This window comes from Wolffia australiana, chromosome 2, assembly GCF_029677425.1.
Source record: "Wolffia australiana isolate 7733 chromosome 2, ASM2967742v1".
Lineage (NCBI taxonomy): Eukaryota > Viridiplantae > Streptophyta > Magnoliopsida > Alismatales > Araceae > Wolffia > Wolffia australiana.
Genome location: NC_135836.1, coordinates 13,084,532 through 13,105,412, shown reverse-complemented (window position 1 = coordinate 13,105,412; position 20,881 = coordinate 13,084,532). Strand labels below are relative to the sequence as shown.

Genomic DNA, 20,881 nt, shown 5'->3' with positions numbered 1-20,881 from the left:
GCAAAAGACGAACAGAAAAGAATGAAAAGGAGAAATAAGAAGGTAACCTCTTTGTCACACCCGCTAAGGTCCAAGGGACTTCTTCTTCTCCTTTCCACCAGCTTCTTCAGCCCTAGATGCTTCCTGCTCAGCCTGGCACTCGCTGAGGTGAATGGATCTATGACTCAATTGCACTTAGGCCACCAAACATTACTTTGGATTGAACCACAAGATGAATTTTACAATAGGGTGAAGGGGTTTATATAGGGAGAGAGAGCAAAGGAGAGCCAGTGGATTTTTAATACAATGGATGGCCAGATCTTCTTTTCAGGGTCATGATCCACGTCCATTATGGTCCTCCAATCAGCATTGAGACCTTTGAAATACCCCTTGGACGTTCAAGGCTTCTTTCCTTAATTAGCATTAAAGGTGTTATCTTTAAGTCTCCACCCTTGGATGTTTTGTGGATTGAATGGCTGGATCTTCTTCTCTGGCTTGGATCCACGTCCAAGGTTGTCCTCCAATCAGCATCCAAGCCCCTGAAATGTTCATAAAAATCATGACTGGACCTTCCCCTTGCCCTCCTTTCTTTGGCCCAACATGCCTCTCGTAGTGGGCTTAGTGGAGCTTCCTTAGTGCGCCTTTAGACTAGAGCACAGTTGTCTTGCTTTGGGCCTTCTTTCTTGGCCCAGGGTTTTGGCTGAGCCTGCTCCTCTAGTCCAAATAGCTTCCTCTTCATTTAATTATCCCCTTTATCTATGAAAGTTTCACCTAATTCCTGCATCTTCCACATAAACTAAGAAGAGAGTGAGATTCATTCCACTTAACTCAATGAGTTAAGTGGGGTTAGTCCCACAAATGACAATAATTAACTCCAAATTAGAAAAAGGTGATTTTATTTCATGATTTTTCACAACTTAACATAAATGTTGATAATATATCCAGATAAAGATAAAGAAGTAGATAAATTAGCTAGAATTGCACATATATATTACTATCATTATGTGGGTGGCCCGATCGGGTCCCTTTTTAAAGGGATTGCCTACTAGGCTTCCCCTTACAAATGGTTCTTTAGGGGGAGAAGAAGCCCAACATGGATTTCCACCCCCTAAAGATGGCATATTAAGCAGAATTAAAAAAATGACATACCCAGGGGGCTGATACTCACGCAGGAGGAGCCCCCCTATAATCCAACAACAATGAAAAAAAAAACAGAAAATTACATTAAGGCACACGACACGAAGCGAGACGACGATGTTGCTTCTCAAACATGATAGTGGAACTGTAGATTCTTCATGTCGGCTCGGCTCTGTGAAGTGGCTGGTGATGGGTCGGGGCTCAATCGACAGGATGTGATGGGGGACCATCAGGCCTTAAGGAGTTATCTTTCTGTTTTTTTTTATGTTTATTTGTTTTCTGTTTTTTTTGTTGTTCGTTTCATCTTCCATAACTGATTTGGCTCCCTCCTTCCCTATAAAAGTAAGGTTGCCCCATGTATGAAAGGGACCGGAATTGAACTCGAAATTGAAAGCTTTGCAAAATGTAGCCCCTTTGTCCCTTTGAGATTTTCGGCATGTTTTTAGAGGTATTTCTTGAGAGTTTTAGATTTTGGAAGTTTGGCGAAATTACGATATTGCCATTCAAGAATGTTCGTTAGGGCATTTCTCCCGTTCGTTGCCGAAGCTCCGGCGCCGCCTTAGCCGGCGCCGCCAGCTCCGCCGCCTCAGTGGTATTGTGGCTCCCTCGGCCGCCCTCGTCGCCGCCACTCCAGCTCGGCAACCCCCGGCCGATTCCGGCCCCAGTGGCCGCCAAGTCGCCGCCGCCAGTCGAAGATCTCCCGCCCTCCGTCGGCCACCGCCGGCTCCGCCTACGGACACCTCTGCCGGCCTACGACCGTCTCCAGCCCACCATGGAAGCCTCCGTCCGCGTACGGTCACCTACAGCCGCCCCCGTCGCCAACGGCCTTCTACGGTTGCTGTCGGTCGCCTCCAGCCGCATACGGCAACCTCCGACGGCCTACGGTGGCCTCCGACATGCTGGGCTACCCGATCGAGGCGACAGGGTGGCCTCTCAGCCACCCAACCGTCACGGTCTCATAGGCCACTCTGGCCTCAACGGCCGTTGCGGCCGCCGTGGCCTCCGCGTCCGCCCTCTACCGCACGGTCACCCCGGGCAGCCGCTACCTCCACGGTCGCCGCGGCCACCCGTCTCCTTGGCTGCCGCGGCCGCCACGGCCTCCACGGCCGCCGCGGCCGCCACGTACCCCACGACCGCCGTGGCGCCGACGGCCCTCGGGTGCCTGACCGCCGCCGGTCGCCCATGGCGGCCCATTCGCCCACATCCGGCGACCACGGCTGGTCGCCGAGCCGCCCTCGGATGCCCCTTCGGCCTCCCAACCGCCTACAGCAGCCAAGACCGCTCCAGCTACCCTCGACCGCCTCAACCGCTTCGACACCCTCCGGCCGACCCGAGTCGCCTCTAGCCAGTCTCAAACGCTTCGACAGCTGTCGGTCACCATACGGCCCTCAGCCGCTTCATCCGCTCTCCGCCTCTACGGCGGCCTTGGCCTGCACCTTTCCACCCCATCCGTCCTCGACCGTCTCGGGTGTCCTCAGCCGACCCGACCGTCTTCGTCTTCGATCGCCCCTACTACCCTCCTCTCCTCGTACGCCCGTAGCTACCCGACCACCATTGGCTGCCTCCGCCGCCCTAGATCATCGTGCGTTGCCTACGCCATCTCTACCGCGCACGAAATCCGAGATCCATTCTCGCGCATACCTGCGCCATAGAGTCACCCGCGCCATATGCGCATCTCCAGTCCCTTAGTTTAGTTCCGAGAAGAGTAGTCGCCCGATGACGTACTGTTGCCGATGCTCACGTTCGTTCGTAGTTGCAGCCTCCTTGGTCCTTCGATAGGACATAGATGCAGCCGCCTTATGCCGCTGCCTTCGTAGTTTGTTCGTAGTCACTACATTCAGTCACGTCAAGATTACTCAGTGAGTCATCATCATGCATTCTCACGTCGAGATCACTCCGTGAGTTTCCACCTCGCGACCTCGTCGAGATCACTCCGAGGACGTATTGACATCTCTGCCATCATACCCCTTCCCGGAAGTCGGCCCACCCCGTCACCACCGTCGAAGCGTCCGCCCCGTGCAGCCGCTCCGCCGCTCTGCCCTCCACTCCCTGTGATGTTTACACGCGCCGCTCGATCCCAGCAGGTCGTGTTACATCAGGATGGTCCTCCATCATCCTCCCAGGGTGGGAAGAACTCGGCTCTGACAAGTTAAAGCCAATGGTATCTTCAATAGGTTGGACGAGCTCTGGTCATAGCTGAAGAAGGTCTAAAGGCTTACGAGGTATCTGGCCATAAACAATCTCAAACGGAGTGCAACGATTCACCGAAGAATTAAATGCAAATTCAGCACGGGGAAGGACACGATCCTACATGGAGATATTGTCACCGACGATTGAGCCAAGTAAATCCCCTAGACTACAATTCACTACCTCAGTCTGGCCATCCGTTTGTGGGTGATTGGCCGCAGAAAACTTAAGCTTTGTCCCCATCAAGACCCATAGGGTCTTCCGTAAATAGCTAGTGAATCGCACCGCGATTCAACACAAATGACTGATTTTTCTGATTTTTTAAGTGTCTCCATCTTGAAGTCTACACTAATTCTGATTTTTCTAGTTCACAAATGGATCACAAAAATATTACTAGATATTGTTCCATCCTATATGAGAACCTAATCACCTGGCATAGTAAGAAGCAGTCTATGATCTGCCCTCTAAGATAGAAGCTAAGTTTCATGCTATCACAAAGGGGATCTGTAAAGCATTATGGATTCAGAGTAATATTCATGCAATGGGATTCCCTGCCGCAAAACCTATCACAATTAATCGTGACAAGACGTCTGCGATTTGCGTCGCACCTGATCAGGTTCAGCATGTCCGAATCAAACAGTGGAGATCAACTGACATTTCATTAAATACAAATTGGCATCCCTATCATTGAGATCACTTACATCTCTAGACGATATCAACTTTTTGGATCATCTAGCGAAAGGGATATTTAGGGAACAACATGAAGTTCTTGTCTCTAAGCTGGAAAGTGTTAAAGGAAGGTAGTTTGTGGCACGGACTTGCTATGTTACCATTCTATTATTGTATTGGGCAATGGTTCCATTAGCCCACTAAGCATTGTGCATATATAACATTGTATGCGAGGGTCTTTTTCTTCTGTCCCGAATCTTCCTCCATTACTCTGCCATCTTTTTCTAAGGAGCAACTTCATAATTAATTTGAAAGAAATATTTTCCATCAAGACTATGTTTCATTAAACACAGAAGCATATGGTTAAGATATAATCCATCGCATTTAGATTTGCACCCAAATAATAAACAAATTACGCGAATTAAACCCGAGCACTGGTTGTCTTCGGGATGTCGTAGGTGCAGCGTTGCATTCGTAAATTATACTACTGTTCATGCATACATTTATATCATTATATGTACGAACGACACCGTTAGGCAGCAAACTCTCCACTTATTTCAAACCTTGCTTTCAGTAAAAATGAATCACTTGGCTCATGGTGATACTGTTAACCCACCAAATCCATTAAAATTTGGAATATATATATAAATCTTTGCATCCTCTCTCTTAATAAATGTATCAACAACGTTCCTCGCATAGCTGGAGCGTCGGCTGTTCTGCCTCGTCAATCGTCTGCCCTCGGTGATCCGTCGAGATGTTCCCTTTTTCATACGTCTTACCGCCGTGAACCGTAGTCTCTTGGCTAACCGTCCCCCATATCCGTTGTATACTTCAAATCCGATAGTCCCATGTTCATCATTCTCTGTACAAGACGCACAATCTTCATCGGCTTACTTGGGAAGAATTCTGCCCATCTCATCTTAAACCGGAGCTCTGACTGTAGCTAACTCTTCCCGTTGATTACAGTCAAAATGACAGAAATAAAGAAGGTATTTGAGGATGCTCAAAGGCCCGGTATTTTATTCAGAAGTGGATGCCGACTTCATACAGTAAAGAGCAGTATCCAACGGATGGCTCATAAGTCTGGGGGATAAGATGCGCTGTTCTGAGCCCCCACCAACCTCACAGATGCGTTCTCTCATCGTGCCATCTGTATGCTGGAAGGCAACTAACGATTTAATGGGGAGGGGACAAGAAAGTTATACCAAAACGTCTATACTCAGGCCATGAGAGTTAAAGCTGTTCAAGACCCCAACTTTACACTGTTTTCGCAGAAGGATGTATCATCGTTTTTACAGCAAAAGTAGCAAGACGTACGTTGTCCGTAAGACAGTCGACTCGAACGTGGATGCGTTTGAAGCCCCTTCTCTGTTCTTCAGTAATCCGAAATAATCTGTCGGTGGCGAGGTTATTTGTAGAGAAAAGAGTGAAGTTCGACGGCTTGGAGGAGCCAGGGCATTCAATGAGAGCGAACTAAAACCTCGTCGAACCTACCTAACCAACGCCAATGACCAATCCTTCATTGGCGGAGGATTTCTTGTGACATGTGATGCCTTTAATTGGAAACTATGGTTAGGAGGCCCTCGAGTCTTTATAAACCCGAAGGACTCGAAGCATAGTCACAGCCATCGCAGAGGGAGAAGCTTCCCTATCACTCCTCTCTTCTCTTTCCTACTGACGGGGTTGGCTTGCCAAGATGGGGCTTCCTCATCTCCATTGGAGGAAGCTCGCTCTGAAACTGCTCGCAAGTGTTCTTCTGTGCCGGTTTTACAATGTCGCTGCAGCCGAGACACTTATCAACGTGATCGGCGCCAGCGAATGTTCAGACTGCGCTTCCAAGAATATTCACGGCTCAGAGGCATTTAATGGTACTCCTCTCTCGAACAAGATTCTACGGAAGTGATATTAATCTTACTGGATTGGGTTTTCTGTTCTGCCATTGTTTCCGCAGGGCTCAACGTGGCGGTTTACTGCAAGGACGAGAAGGGTAAGTTTCGGATCCGAGGAGTGGGGAAGCTGGACGAAGGCGGCAAGTTCTCGGTCAGGCTTCCCAGCAACGTAGCCAAGGAGGAGGGGGGGCTTAAAGACGACTGCTTTGCCCAGCTTCATGGCGGCCCAAGGAACGCGCCGTGCCCCAACCACGGCACTGTCGACGCGGCCAAGCTCGTTCTCATGTCAGCGGAGGCTGAGACGCAGACCTTTTCGCCCGGGGGGAAACTGACTTTCTCCTCTAACACATGCACAGCGGCATTCCTCTTCTGGTGGCCCAAGCCGATGCCGGAGTACCCGGACTACCCGCCACCCGAGAACTCCTACTCCCCGCCTCCCACCTATTCTTACATGCCCCCCACCCCTGAGACTCCCCCCCCGGAGATCCCGCCAGAGGTGCCTCCTTCTCCTCCTGAGTATTCGCCTCCACCAGAGACTCCACCACCAGAGATTCCGCCCGAGGTGCCTCCTCCTCCTCCTGAGTATTCACCTCCGCCAGTGACTCCACCGCCGGAGAGTCCCCCAGAGGTGCCTCCTCCTCCTCCTGAGTATTCGCTTCCACCAGTGACTCCACCGCCAGAGAGCCCCCCAGAGGTGTCTCCTCCTCATGAGTACTCGCCTCCCCCAGTGGCTCCCCCGCCAGAGAACCCCCCAGAGGTGTCTCCTCCTCCTGAGTACACTCCTCCCCCGGTGACTCCACCGCCAGAGATCCCACCAGAGGTCTCCCCTCCTCCTCCTGAGTACTCCCCTCCACCGCCGGAAGTTTCGCCACCACCAAAGCCCAAGTCTCCACCACCCACTCCAGTATACTCACCCCCGCCAGAGCCCAAATCTCCCCCGCCAGCTCCAGTATACTCACCACCTCCGACGCCTAAGTCTCCGCCCCCAACGCCCAAATCTCCGCCGCCAACGCCAGTATACTCACCACCGCCGACGCCAGAATCTCCGCCACCAACTCCCGTCTACTCACCACCGCCAACTCCGGAGTCCCCGCCAACGCCAGTGTACTCACCACCCCACAAGCCTAAGCCTCCGCCACCAACGCCAGAGTCTCCACCACCAACTCCTGTCTACTCGCCACCACCAACGCCAGAGTCTCCACCTCCAACTCCGGTCTACTCGCCACCACCAACGCCAGAGTCTCCACCTCCAACGCCGGTGTACTCACCACCCCACAAGCATAAGCCTCCGCCGTCAACGCCAGAGTCTCCACCACCAACTCCTGTCTACTCGCCACCACCAACGCCAGAGTCTCCACCTCCAACTCCTGTCTACTCGCCACCACCAACGCCAGAGTCTCCACCTCCAACGCCGGTCTACTCTCCACCCCACACCCACAAGCCCCCCCCGCCAACCCCAGACGCCCCACCACCAACCCCTGTCTACTCGCCACCACCAACGCCAGAGTCTCCACCACCAACTCCTGTCTACTCGCCACCACCAACGCCAGAGTCTCCACCTCCAACGCCGGTGTACTCACCACCCCACAAGCATAAGCCTCCGCCGTCAACGCCAGAGTCTCCACCTCCAACGCCGGTGTACTCACCACCCCACAAGCATAAGCCTCCGCCGTCAACGCCAGAGTCTCCACCACCAACTCCTGTCTACTCGCCACCACCAACGCCAGAGTCTCCACCTCCAACTCCTGTCTACTCGCCACCACCAACGCCCGAGTCTCCACCTCCAACTCCTGTCTACTCGCCACCGCCGGTGACTCCCCCGCCGACCAAGAAATGCCCGCCGACAACGCCAAGTTATGGCTACCCGCCTCCGCCCTACTAATTCATCCGCAAGCTCAGAGTTTACAAGCGTTTAGAATCTCCGTTCTCCGCCATTCATAGCCCAATAAGGCATGTTTGCAGTCGGTGCGTCATTGTTATCTGGTCCCCCCTTAAGAAGAAAAAAAATGAAGGGCCATTAGTGCATGTCTGAACTCTGTGTCACTGTTGTCTTGTCCGCCTCACGAAGCAAAAAATGAAGGGCCACTGAGTTAGTCATCCGCCTCAAGAAACGAAAATGCACTGTTGGGATCTCTCTCTCTCTGTCTCTCTCTCTCTCTCTCGCTCACTCTCTTTCTCTCTCGTTCTCTCCCTTTCTGTCCCTCTCTCTCTTTCTATTTATCTCCGTCTCTCCCGCTTCTTATCTCTCTCTGTTACTCTCTCTTTCTCTTTCTATCTCTATCTCTCTCTCTCCCTTTCTCGCATGATCTCTCTCTCGCGCGCGCTCTTGCTCAATTTCTCCCTCTCTTCACGAATGAAGGATCACAGTGTAGTACTCTACCTCAAGAAACGGAACACTCTCGTCTCTTTCTCTCTTCGAAACACTCTCGTCTCTTTCTCTCATCGAAGGGAGCGCCTTTGAGTGTCGCCATTGTAAGAGACAAACACATCACCGGCGACGTGTGTTTCTTTCATGCAGATCGTTTTAAATACTGGTACGTTACAGAGTCGGGAAGTCGACGGCTACCGACAGGGATATCTCTTACATAAATCTTAAGGAAATGTCCGGCAAGATTAGTCTCGTAAACGAGGCGTGAGGTAACCGTGAATTGGTCTAAAATGCCAGATAATGGCACGTCAAGATACCAATCTTTTGAGCCCACGTCTCGATCGGTCGACGAGAATAAGTACACCTGATTAAAACTAAAACAATATTATCTTATTCCTCTCTTATAGTGTGGTTGAACGGATAACTGGTCGGTCGACAAGACTGATGACTCAAATTACGGACGGATGATGATAGAAGAATACAATTAATACATGACTACTCTACATAATTAAGTTTCATTGATTATGCTCTGATAAAAAAAATTTATATTGTATTCAGTATTTTAAAAATGAAACTCAAATACTCTACAAACTACACATCTAACTATGAAAAGGGCTGTCACGAGAACAACGTACATCATCTACAATGATGATAACTGTCACTGACAATGACTATGACTATCATGAGGATGATGATCGCACATTAATTATAGGTGTATATCACATCATTTACATGTTTATTTGCTTTAAAATAATTATACACGCATGTAGGCAAATCTAAAATGAAAAAACCTATTTTAGAATGATATTTTAATATTTTAGGTATTATTTTCGGATTCTTGTGAATGTAATAAAAGCCTGCTAATCTTTGAATTGTGAAATTGCTTCTCCAGTTAGACCTTCCCTACTCTACTTCTAATGTGCTTCAATGTTATCTTCAAGAACTTGAAAAAACATCATAAAGTTTATTCAGAAAAAAACTAATATCCTCACAGTTGTTACCAATAGATTGCATGGAACATTCATATCCAAATGAAATAAATTCTCAGGGCTAAGTAAATTTCGAGTTAAGAGTCTACACTTGATGTTCTTGCTTCTGACGTTCAGATGGACCTCATATATTAGTTTTTTCTCTCTGTTGGCTTTGTCCCACCCTCTTTTGCCTGGCTTCTCTCCTTTTTATGTTTCTCTGATAAGTTCCATCAACGTGATATTACCTTCCTAGTTATAAGAAAAAGAATTGATTCAAAGTGTTAGAGGAGTCAGGAAAATTCTGGGAGCATGGAAAGAAACAATAGTTTTAAAAATACTCAATATGGATTTCACCTACTACCTAAAGTGTTTGAGCTAAAATTAGCCATATTACTGCATCATTTCCTTTGTTTTTTCTATTGTATAACTATAAGAGAAATCATAAGGATTTTCAAAATTACAAACTGCTTCAAGATCCATAATGGTGTGAAATTGCAAATACCTCTCATAAGCCATTTTACGCATAATGCCAGCATAAGAATGATAAGTTCTAAACCCCATCACTTCAGAAATTTGTGATTTTTGAAATTTATATTATAAATATTGATTTTTAACATGTTCCTTTTCCAAATAAGATGCATGAAAAGCAAATATTTTAGAATTGGTATTCATTGTAGGTCAAAAATAAAAAATGGGGACCCATAGTGTATGATGATGAACTATCTTCATGATATAATTGGTTTCTAGTATGATCATCAGAATCAAACTCATCCACTATTGTCATGAAAATTACTTTCTTGATCCTAATGAACCTTGTGTCTAACTATAATTATGATAATCCATTATAATACTGATCATTTAAAATTATTAGTATAACTCAGTTGCAAAATGAAATTCTCGTTTTTCATAAATGTTTCTCATCAATCATATGCAAAAAAGCCTACTATCAAAATTAAACATAAAATTTTATTTATAAAATAGAATAAAAATCTACTCCCAATCTCTTGAGAATAATATCCACCATTTTATTCAAGATGTTTCTATTCCTTTCTATTTGCAACAATTTTACAATTCACATAATATCGGGAAAAAAATATTGAATAATACAATGTCAGAAAAGATAGTCTTTTACTAAAATAAATAACAGTGTGTCTCGGCATACTGGGCCAATTGATGTCCTATTAGGGGAAAAATATTGCTTTTTCCAGCTGAAGTGAGATTATGAAATAACTTAATAAAATCACCTCAAACTTCTACCTTGGCTGTTCCAATCATCACCAAGGAATTCTAATATATACACTACTAACTACAGTTTAAGACTACCTTAATCTAATACAAACAAAATGGGCCCATGCTGGTTCATACAACTCACTATTGTCCTAAATCAGTAACCACTCCAATCTTAACCTCCAGTGCTGCCGAACATCCTAACTTTCTTGGGCTGATCTCCTCATAGAGATCTCGCATTTTTTCTGACCTTTCCTACCTCCACATGGTGTGCTTCTCTATTTTGGTAATGTCTCTTGTATTCCCTAGAGTTCCAGTCCACACAAATCCTTTGACTCACAATAGATTGATGATCTAAATAGTGTGTATCTAAACTTTGAGGTTCAACATTCATACAAATAAGACTAGATAGGAGTAAGTATGTGAAAAATAAGTTTGACCATTGATTAGGGTATAACATTTAATTACGCTTGGCTTTGACCATGGTTGACCTTTTGACCTTTCACCCATAGTTGACGTGTGACTTACGGAAAACCTTTCACTGAGATTGATTTCAATGTACACTTGATGTTTGACCTACAGTTGAACTTTTACTTATGAATGAATTTTGACGAAGCTTGACTTTGACATAAGGTTAACATTTGGCATACAGTTTGCCTTTTATATGAATGGCATTTAATCAAAGGTTAACCTTTTAACAAATTCACATTTACTCGGTTGACCTTGGATCATATTGACCTTGGCAGGTTGATCATATAATTTCTAAACTATTTATAACAATATAGAACAGATGAATACTAGGATATATCATGCACTAAAAATGTGATCATGTTTAAACAGTAACTGATAAGATAAATAATGGATCAAATCATTGCAAATAGAGTTATGCAATATTTTGAAGTGGGCAAAGATATCAAGATTTAAGTATTCATAAAACAGGGTTACTAATTTATGTGGGGAGATAGATAAACATCTTGTGATCAATAAACTTCAGGATCAAGAATGATGTAGAACTTAACAAGATAAGAACACCTTGGTAATTAGTAAGTACAATCAATAATAAGGTAGAATTACTCTGAGGTTAAAATTATTTTTCAAGAAATATTGAACATGAATGAAAATTGAACAGGAAAAAAATTAACTTTGGAGGAAAACTGAACAGGAAGAAAGCCTAAGCACCAAAAGAAATTTGAAAGGAAAGGAAAACTGAGTGGAAAGAAAATTTGAGTGCAAAGAAAAGAGTGAATGGAAAGAATGATTAAACATAAATGAGAAAAATGATTAGGAATTAAAAAAATTAAACAAAATTAAAAAGAAGTAAAATATTAAAATTAAAGAAAGAATAAAATTTAAGAAAGATTGAACGGGAAGAAAATACTTCATGTGAAGATAAGCATGGAGAAAGTGGAGGAGATAAAATCTGGTTAGATGTATGATGCAAATAAGGAAACCCCTTTGATACTCAGATCAATAAAATCATTTATTTTATTGTTTAAAATGGAAAAGTATAAAAATTAGCTAATAAAAAACCAATGATTTGATTCAAAGCATTCAAACTAGATATACAGATTGTAAAATGGAAAAGCAAAGATTTGTTATACTTGTTCAAACCACATAGAGATGTAAATTAAACTTGCAGATCTGTGATCACTGTCAAGATCTAGACAAAGCTTTTTGGAGATCACGATTTCTTGTATGGCCACAACAAGGATCTTACGAAGGAGCTTACAGGGACCTATTGAGAGCTTAAAAATAAACATTCAAAAGAGAGAGAGATAGAGAGAGAGAGAGAGAGAAGAAGTAGGGTTTCTCATAGTATTTATGAATATTTATTATTTTATTTTATTTATTCAATGGTAATTTAGACATTTCTTCCTCCAAAGATCAATCTTCTTGAAATATAAAATTAACTAGGACCAGGAGCATACTAACATCTCAGATCATTCATAGACAAATAAACCTATAAACTATATTAAATAATTAATTAAAAAAATTATTAAATTTATTTTATGACTCAATTCAAACAACATTACATCAAAATCATATGTTTCCACAACAAAAGTGACAACCCGCATAATAAAAATAGGCTCCATGCATGAGAACTTGATTCTTCCCAGCCCTTAAAAAGCCTTTTTAAGAACCATGTCAAATAAAATCTACAGTTTTAAGCATACCCACAAGTTGAATTTCAAGTTTCTGTTTTCAAATATGGGATTGAAGGAGGGAGGATGTCATCTGGAAATCAAGTTACCTTTGCCTTTCAGACCCATGGAAATTAAATATGCTCAGAGAGTAATAACAATTCTATTTAAACTCTTCTCCCCTCTCTGCATACCATATTTGATTTCTGCTCCAAACATATTGTTGGTACCCTAGCACATCACGTTTGTTCGTTTTTGTTTACAACAATATGGGAGAGAGTTCAAGTTTGATAAAAAATTGTACAAAAAAAAGACACCCTTCGAGGATGTGACATCAACATTTGCATAATATCTGGTACTTTTTATGTAAAATCTATGATTTTTTGCAGACTAAGAAATGTCATCATGTAACAAATACAATACCATTTTTGCGCGCTAAACATTGTTGTCTAATTTTTCTGTTGCCCGCATGTCTCCACTCACAAATCCCACCCGCGCCTACTCAAGCATCTACAAATTCCTTTTTAATTTATTTTATTTTATTTTTACTGTAAACAATACAACAAATTCCTTAAATCATATTAAATTTTCAGAATCTATTATAAATAAAATAAAGCATTTAATTTAAAATAGTCTAATAAAATTTATTTCTTCCCAATAGGTGTCTAAGAATTCTAAAAAAGTTAAAATCCCCTAACAATAGTGTAAATCCATAGTTGCGACTAAAAAATATTTCAACCAAAATGGTATTTTTTATCAACTGGTATTGTTCTGGGGTAGCAGGTATTTTTTATTAGTAAATTTTTATCAGTTTATTATCATGTGATCTTCATCAGATGGGTGAGCTAAAGGAAACAACATCAAAGGTTATCATTACCTTTTTGATTTATCTGCACTAAATATTTCTGCACAATGCTTAGGGTGATCAAAATGACTAGGAACCTTAGTGAAGTAACATGTTGTCTATGAGGCAACGCTTGAAATCAAAGAATAAATTGAGGAAATTGCAGATAAATATTGGAACAAGATGAGGTGCAAAGGCTGATGCAATCATCAAGGGAGCATGGCACATATAGTTTTGAGACCATTTCTGAGAGAAGGGGTACCTTTTGTGTCAGATATTTTCATATTCTCCCAACTTTTTTAGTATAACCTTTGAAGATTATTTTCATATTTTCTATGTATTCTATATCAGATGTTATTTTAATGATATTCATAGAGTTTATACTAATATTTTTCAAATTAAATATTTTCCTGAACACTAAAAGATAGGACTAGAGATTGATACATGAAGTTGGGGGTTACCTTCAATTCCTGGGATGAAATTGGAAGTGCATTTTTTAAAATCTTTTCTATCTCTTACCAAAAGTAATTATCTAAAAGCCATTACATTGTTTTGTTAAATTGATGACGAGTCAATTAGTGAATCCTAGTGAAGATCTGAGGAATTTACTCAAAATTGCCCCCATCACGCATTTTTTTTCTCGACATGGATTTGACTCTACTTTATTCCATGTTTTATATGATGGAATAACAGACATTTCTTAGAGCAGATTATAATTTTCTGTATGGCTTATATTTTTAAAGCCATACAAGGATGAAGGATATATATGTTAGAAGGAGTTTCAGAGTTCGACCAACAGCGCTTTGGTCTAAATTAAAATGTGACAAAGTTGCCTTATAGGAATGGAAGACTCATCAATATGTGAAAAATGGGCCTGAAACTGAAACCAATTTTAATCTTAGGGACATGAGGGAGCTGAGGAAATGGAAGAAGTGAAAGCTTACATAAAATAATTTGTTCACTTTAAATCATCTAATATGAAGTACTCCATTCTAACTATTTGTCTGAGCAGATAGCATTCAGATGGGAATGTCTGAAAGTATAGGTGGTGAATGACATGATTTTTGGCGAAAATCAATGTAACAAATGGGAGTGAAAAGGGGATGCTGACTTCAACCAAAGGCTAGACATTGACTTCACCAAGCACCATTGCTAGAAAACTTTCAGTCAGAACGCATGTTTAATCTGCAGAAATGACAAATCAGAGTTCTACTAACTTAGTGATTTAGATGCTAAATGAAGAAATTACAGTGTGTGGAGATCATGTGTATCCTGGCCAAGCTAGAGGTAACAGAGTTGAAATAAACTCCCACAAAGAATCAAGTTAGATCTCATAATTCGCCAAAATACATTATGAAACTCGGTACTAAACTTAGAGCTCAAACCTTTGTCTTATTCATTTACTATACATTTTTAGGGTATAACAAATCTCTACATGGAGTCATTTCATCATCTCTAACCCCTATGTAAGAGTCTAATCTCTGAAATGTGCTAAGGGGTCATAGACATGCTATATGGTTCATACATCCAGATATTTTAGGGATTAGATCGGTTAAAATGATGACAGGCTATATTAAAATACTGACTAAGCCATCTAGAGACAGCCTACAAAAGATAAATCCCAAAGTATTTTTAAAGGTATTCTTAAAGGTTGAAGGCTGATGTTATTTATGCAATTTGTGATAACTCTTTGGTTATTCCTCTTTATATGGTACCTGAAACATCAAGAATGACCGTAAAGGTCTTGTAAAAAGGAGAAAATTCAAACACTTTCTCACTAAGTGAAGTGTGTGCATCGATTACAATAAATTCAACATAGTAACCAAGAAAACTTAGTATCATGTTCCTCTATTGAAAAACGTTGTAAGAACCTTTGGGACATAATTTACTATTATTTTCTTGATGATTAGTAAGGTTATAATTAAATTAACATTCATCATAAGAAGAAACTACCTCTACCTACCCTTTTTAAACCTATGCTATTGAGTATATGCCTTTTCGTTTGTGTAATGCTCCTAGAGATGTAATAATGACATGCTTTATAATGTAATAGGTCACTGTATTTTATTTTTTTCTTGATGATTCTACTGTTTTTGGAACTTATGTTTGAGATACTTTTATTTGTCTTGATGATACAGGAGTAGTGATCCTAGGCCCTTTAAATCAGAAAGCATGTTCTAGAGGTGGACAACTAAAAGATATAACTAATAAAAAATAACTCTTCCCATTAAGGAAAAAATATTTATAGGGCTCATTGGCCATGCCGGCTCCACAAGAGGTTTGTTTAAGATTTTGTCAAAGTTGATGAACCTATAAGTATCCTTCTATTAAAGGATCGAGAATTTTTCATTAAGTAAAATAGTGAGATTTCTTGCCCTTGTATAAGTGCATACAAGGGCAAAGACATCAAGCACCTTTTATTGTACAAGGGCAAAGACATCAAGCACCTTTTATTGTACAAGGGCAAAGACATCAAGCACCATTTATTATTATACAAGGGAAGAGACATTTTTAAATAAGCTAAATTACTCAAGATTTGTATATAAAAAGAACTTGGTAATAAGATTAAACAAATATCTCATTCATAATGCAAAAAGTACTAGTGCTAAGACATCAAGCATGGTATAGAGGTTGACAAAGCAAAGATACAAGTAATCAAGAGACTACTGATGAACCCAACATAAGTCATGAAACCGTATAGGTTTTAAGGGTTTTTTACATCATTTAATTGAACTTATATTCATTTTGGTGTGAATTCTCCTTTCATGCATAATTATCTCATTATCTTAAAACATCACCTTTTTATTATAGAACTTCCAAAACTTTTACTTTCCCACCACCTTTCAAAGTGTGGTTTAAAAGCATCAGTTGTTATAAACTCAAATCTCATTCAAGTTAGCATTGTACATTTTAGATCTGGAAGAGAATAAAAATTAAAAATATATTTTTTTAAGGGGCTAGGAGTCAATAGCAGCTGAGCCTAGCACTGTCAGTGCAAGGTGGGGAATGTAAAGCACTCATGCCTGTCCCGACCTGCGTGTACCACATCGGGAGGCCCACTAGGAGACCTCTGAAGTCCTCCATAAAGAACACACAAGAGACCCATACAATGATACTTTGCATGCACGTAGGGATATGGTATTTAAATACAAATTTTATAGTAAAAAGACATTTCTATAACATCCCCTATTTCCAATAGTTTCAATATGGGATTATCAACAATAGTCGTCTTAAGTTTTGCGCTAGGCCGGACTGACAATAGGGAAGACAAAATCTGGCCCAACAGGCTGCGATCTTAAAAAAATAAAAAATAAGTCATGATCGAGCTCTGAGTCAACCAGGCCTGAAGCCTAGGTCATAACAGGCCAATTCAACTGAAAGGATATGATCTCGATCCTACTTCTAAGTTGTTGGTTGGCCATGGCTACTGATGTGGATGGAAGGCCCCCAAGAAGGGAAAATTAAAACACGAAACATTGATGGGGAAGCTGACAAGGAGCATGATGAGGCAAGCAATGTTGCCTAGGGGTTGACTGGTAGAGTGATGGATCCACGACTGCAGATTTAATCATGGCTGTTGGACCCATCTGAGGGAGATTAGATGGCCTAGTGAAACACATTCTTCTCCACCCTCACCATCAATCCCATCGGCCAACTGGCTGAGGCCGGCAATGAGGTAAACCATAGGCTAATAAACTGCGTGGGAGAGCCATTAAATCATTGGCCGGTTGACAGAGGCTCAAGAGAATTTCTCTCTCAACCCCTTAAATCACAATTCTTATGCTCAATGTATCATCTCTCGTTACAGAAATTGGAGAAATGACGGAGACCCTTTTTCTACTTCACAGTGCATCCTAAGTTGTGACAGCCTCAAATAGGTTTTGGAGTTCCAGGAAGGCACAAGAGAAGGATCAGGAAGACACATATCTGCACCAACATGTAGGAGAAGAGATGGGGAAGTAGTGCACCAAGGATAGAGAATGGTGATTGCCATCCACACCCCTACTCTTCAAATCAGAGCAGATTTATTAAATTTCTGAGTTGATCTGGATGAGAACTTTCATGGTTTCAAATATTTTGATTCAATTCAGTGTTTTATTGAATTTTGTTAGCATTTATTATCTAGGTTTATGTGAGGCATTTTCACAAACATCTACTAGGCCTTGCGCGTGTCCCCCCCATTTATCCTATTTTCTATCTTAAAGGCCAATCTTCCCAAAAATATTTAAATGAATAGGAGATATCATATGCCACTAAACTATCATATAAGTTCAAAATTTTTATTTAGGGGGAATTTGATTTTATGGGGCGTTTTCCAATATTTCTTGTCTTCAAGTATAATTTAATGGTTTGTAGACATTGTTTCAAAATTAGTGAAGCTATAGGTACTAGCACAAATGACAGAAAAGTGGTAAAAATGATAATAAACATATCCTTATGAAGTTTGATTGTTCTGAAGCTATTATCGAGAATGGTGGTTATGAAATTAATAATTTTAAGTATATAATATTTTCCAATTTATTTGGTGTGCAACACAAATCTAGTTGATAACACCCTAAATTCGGTCTTTACTTCATGCTATAAGCACAATTTTATGCATTTAAAGAGCTTAAAATGGGGTCATTATCATCTATTTACATGAAAATACTGTTTTCAAGTGATTTATGATTTTTCCCTAATTTTCTGTTAATTGTATGAATTTTAAGGGATTTATTTGAGCTTCAAATAAATATTTTTGATTGAAAATTGCAAGTTTAATATTTAATTTTGAGATTTATCAGTACGGGGATGAATTAGTGATTTTCTACAATTTTATAAGATTTTTTTAGGATTTTCTAGGATTTTTCTGAGATTTATTTGAAGAAGAAATGCATTTTTTGAAGAAAAAAAGATATATTTATGAGAAAAAAATGAGTATTAAGATTATTTTTGAACTTTGAAGGGCTTTTTGTAAACTTTCGTTGCAATGATACCCTCAAAACAGCTCTTGGTCATGGTTACAGGTGTAAAGATATTATTTAGAGTATTCTAGTGTTTTATTGCAATTATATAATACTTGTTTTAATGTTTTTAGAAAATATGGGACGAGAGAGAATGCGGCAAGGGGTATATACACAATTATTTTGGATGGCGTCGGGCAGTAATTTTTACATTTTAAAAAGGACTGATGAGTAAAATGACAAGGCGGCCCTCGTTGGTGATGACGTGGCCTCATCACAGTCGACGGCAGGTAGTGATTGCGGCCACTGGGCGGTAAGTTTACCGGCCGTGCAGCGCATACAAAGTGCATGCACGGGTGGTGACGTGGCGAGCTGCGAATAAATGTCGCAATGAACAAATGCTCCGTAGGTGCATGGCGATATTTACAATGTTGATTTTTCTCACCTTTTCTCTTTCTTTTTTATTTTCGCCAGGAGGTACGTGGCGCAAAGAGAATGCACCCTCCTGAAGAAGTTGAAAGGTCACCGCCAATGAGAAGATGACACCTCAGCGAGCGGTTAGAAGAGAAAAATTTTATATAAATGATTTAATCCAATGGCTAATATTGGTTTAAATTTATTTATTCATAACTTTCGATCCATAACTTCGATTGAGATGAATTTTTTATGGATTTGCTCATCTTGATCTCCTCTTTCTATCTGTATGGTTGGATCATTGAGATCAAGCCTACATTGATAGATACAAATTAATTACTAATTAGGGGTAAAATGGTAATTTTTGCCATTTTACCTAGGTACATGATGGCGAGGACGCCAACACATCACCATCGGATGCGTCACCACGGTCAACCAAAGTCAACGTCTCCGCCATGGATACGCTGCCACAATCAACCGACATCATCACTCCCGCTACAAACATTCCACAACCGTCTCCGCTACGCACGTCTCCACGCACGCACATTCCTTCGCACATCATGACACGTCGCCAACGGCAGATCAACAACTGCCCCTTGGCATGACATGAAGCACGTCTCATCTTTAATTTCTCGTCTTTAATTTCACGTCTTTAAGTTGTATTTTCTCTTTCCTCCAAGGCCTATATGTATAGGCCATTGTTTCAAGAAACAGTTAGGCAGTCATATTTCAAGAATTGAGTTTTGTTTAACTCTTCTTGGAGGACTGCCCAAGCCTCCCTATCTCTCCAGCCCTAGCACCGCCGCCGTCGCCGCCGCCTCGCGTTGTCGGCCTTCCACCCCTCGTTCTTCCATCTCTCTTCTCTCTCTTCCTTCCCCCCCTTCTTGTCCCAGGTTGCCCACCTAGGGCCGCTCCTAGGCCACCTCCAGGCTGCCCAGGCTGCCCGCCAAGAGCTGCCCCAAGGTCTTCCAAGGGCCGCCCCGACCGCCCCTCAAGGGGCCATCCAAGGGCCGCCCAGGCCGCCCCTACCAGGGCCGCCCAGGCTGCCCGCCCAGAGCCGCCCAAGGGCCGCCCAGGCTGCCACTACTAGGACCGCCCAAGACCGCCCCCAGGCTGCCCGCTTGGGGCCGCCCCGACCAGGGCTGCCAAGGCCGCCCCAACCAGGGCTGCCAAGGCCGCCCCGACCAGGGCTGCCAAGGCCGCCCCGACCAGGACTGCCAAGGTTGCCCCCATGCTACCCCAAGCCGTCTACCCTAGGCCGCAAAAGGGCCGCCCAGACCGCCCATCAAGGGGCTGCCCAAGGGCCGCCCAAGACCACCCCCAGGCTGCCCACTTGGGGCCCCCCAAAGGCTGCCCAAGCTGCCCCAGGCCATCTGCCCTAGGCCACCCAAGGCCGCCCCCATGCTGCCCACTTAGGGTCGCCCAAAGGCTGCCCAGGCCACCCCAGGCCGCCTGCCCAAGGCCACCCAAGAGCTACCCCAGGCTGTTTGCCCAGGGTCGCCCAAAGGCCGTCGGCCGCCCATTCAGGCCTCCTGCCCCGCCTCACCAGTGTCTACACTCGTCCCTCTCATTCACCAGTTGGGCCGTTCAACGCCCGGAATGTCCAAAATCCATCGTGCAGTGGGCCTCTCAACGCCTGGATTCGTCCAGCCTCGTCACGATCGGAATTTGCCGCATCCTCTTCACGCACTACGGTGTTGAGGTATGCCTGAACTCTTTGGTGTCAAAGTGTTCTCCGTTTAGCATTTTCTCAAGAAGTTTCCACCGTCGTCAGAATTGGATTTGGTTTGGATTTCCCACTTCCTCCCTCTCTTTCGAGTGTTTCTTCATGACGCAAATTCGGGTATTGATTTTGGTGCTTAGGCATCGTCGCGGTGGGGGAAGACAGTACTCCCACCCTCGATAAGGGTCAGAGCTGCACCACCAGCTTTTCATCGATTTTAAAGATCGAATTCGACCGTGTGGATTTCTGTGGACTGTTTTATCCCTCCCATACCCTAACCTTCCATTGTCGTTCATCCGTCCGTAACCTTTTCCCATTATCCCTGCCGTCCATTCCTTAGTTGCCCTGCATCACTCATCGTCCAATCCTTAGTCGTCCTACGTCAGTATAAA

The 20,881-nt window shown here is 42.8% G+C and overlaps 1 protein-coding gene across 1 annotated transcript; it reads left to right on the top strand.

Moving 5' to 3' along the window:
* The first annotated feature begins 5,584 nt into the window (after positions 1-5,584).
* LOC144716915 (uncharacterized) lies at positions 5,585-7,960 on the top strand. Its single transcript, XM_078592186.1, has 2 exons — positions 5,585-5,840; positions 5,924-7,960. The coding sequence occupies exons 1-2, from the start codon at positions 5,669-5,671 to the stop codon at positions 7,741-7,743; spliced, it is 1,992 nt and encodes a 663-aa protein (XP_078448312.1). The 5' UTR covers positions 5,585-5,668; the 3' UTR covers positions 7,744-7,960.
* Positions 7,961-20,881: the final 12,921 nt, after the last annotated feature.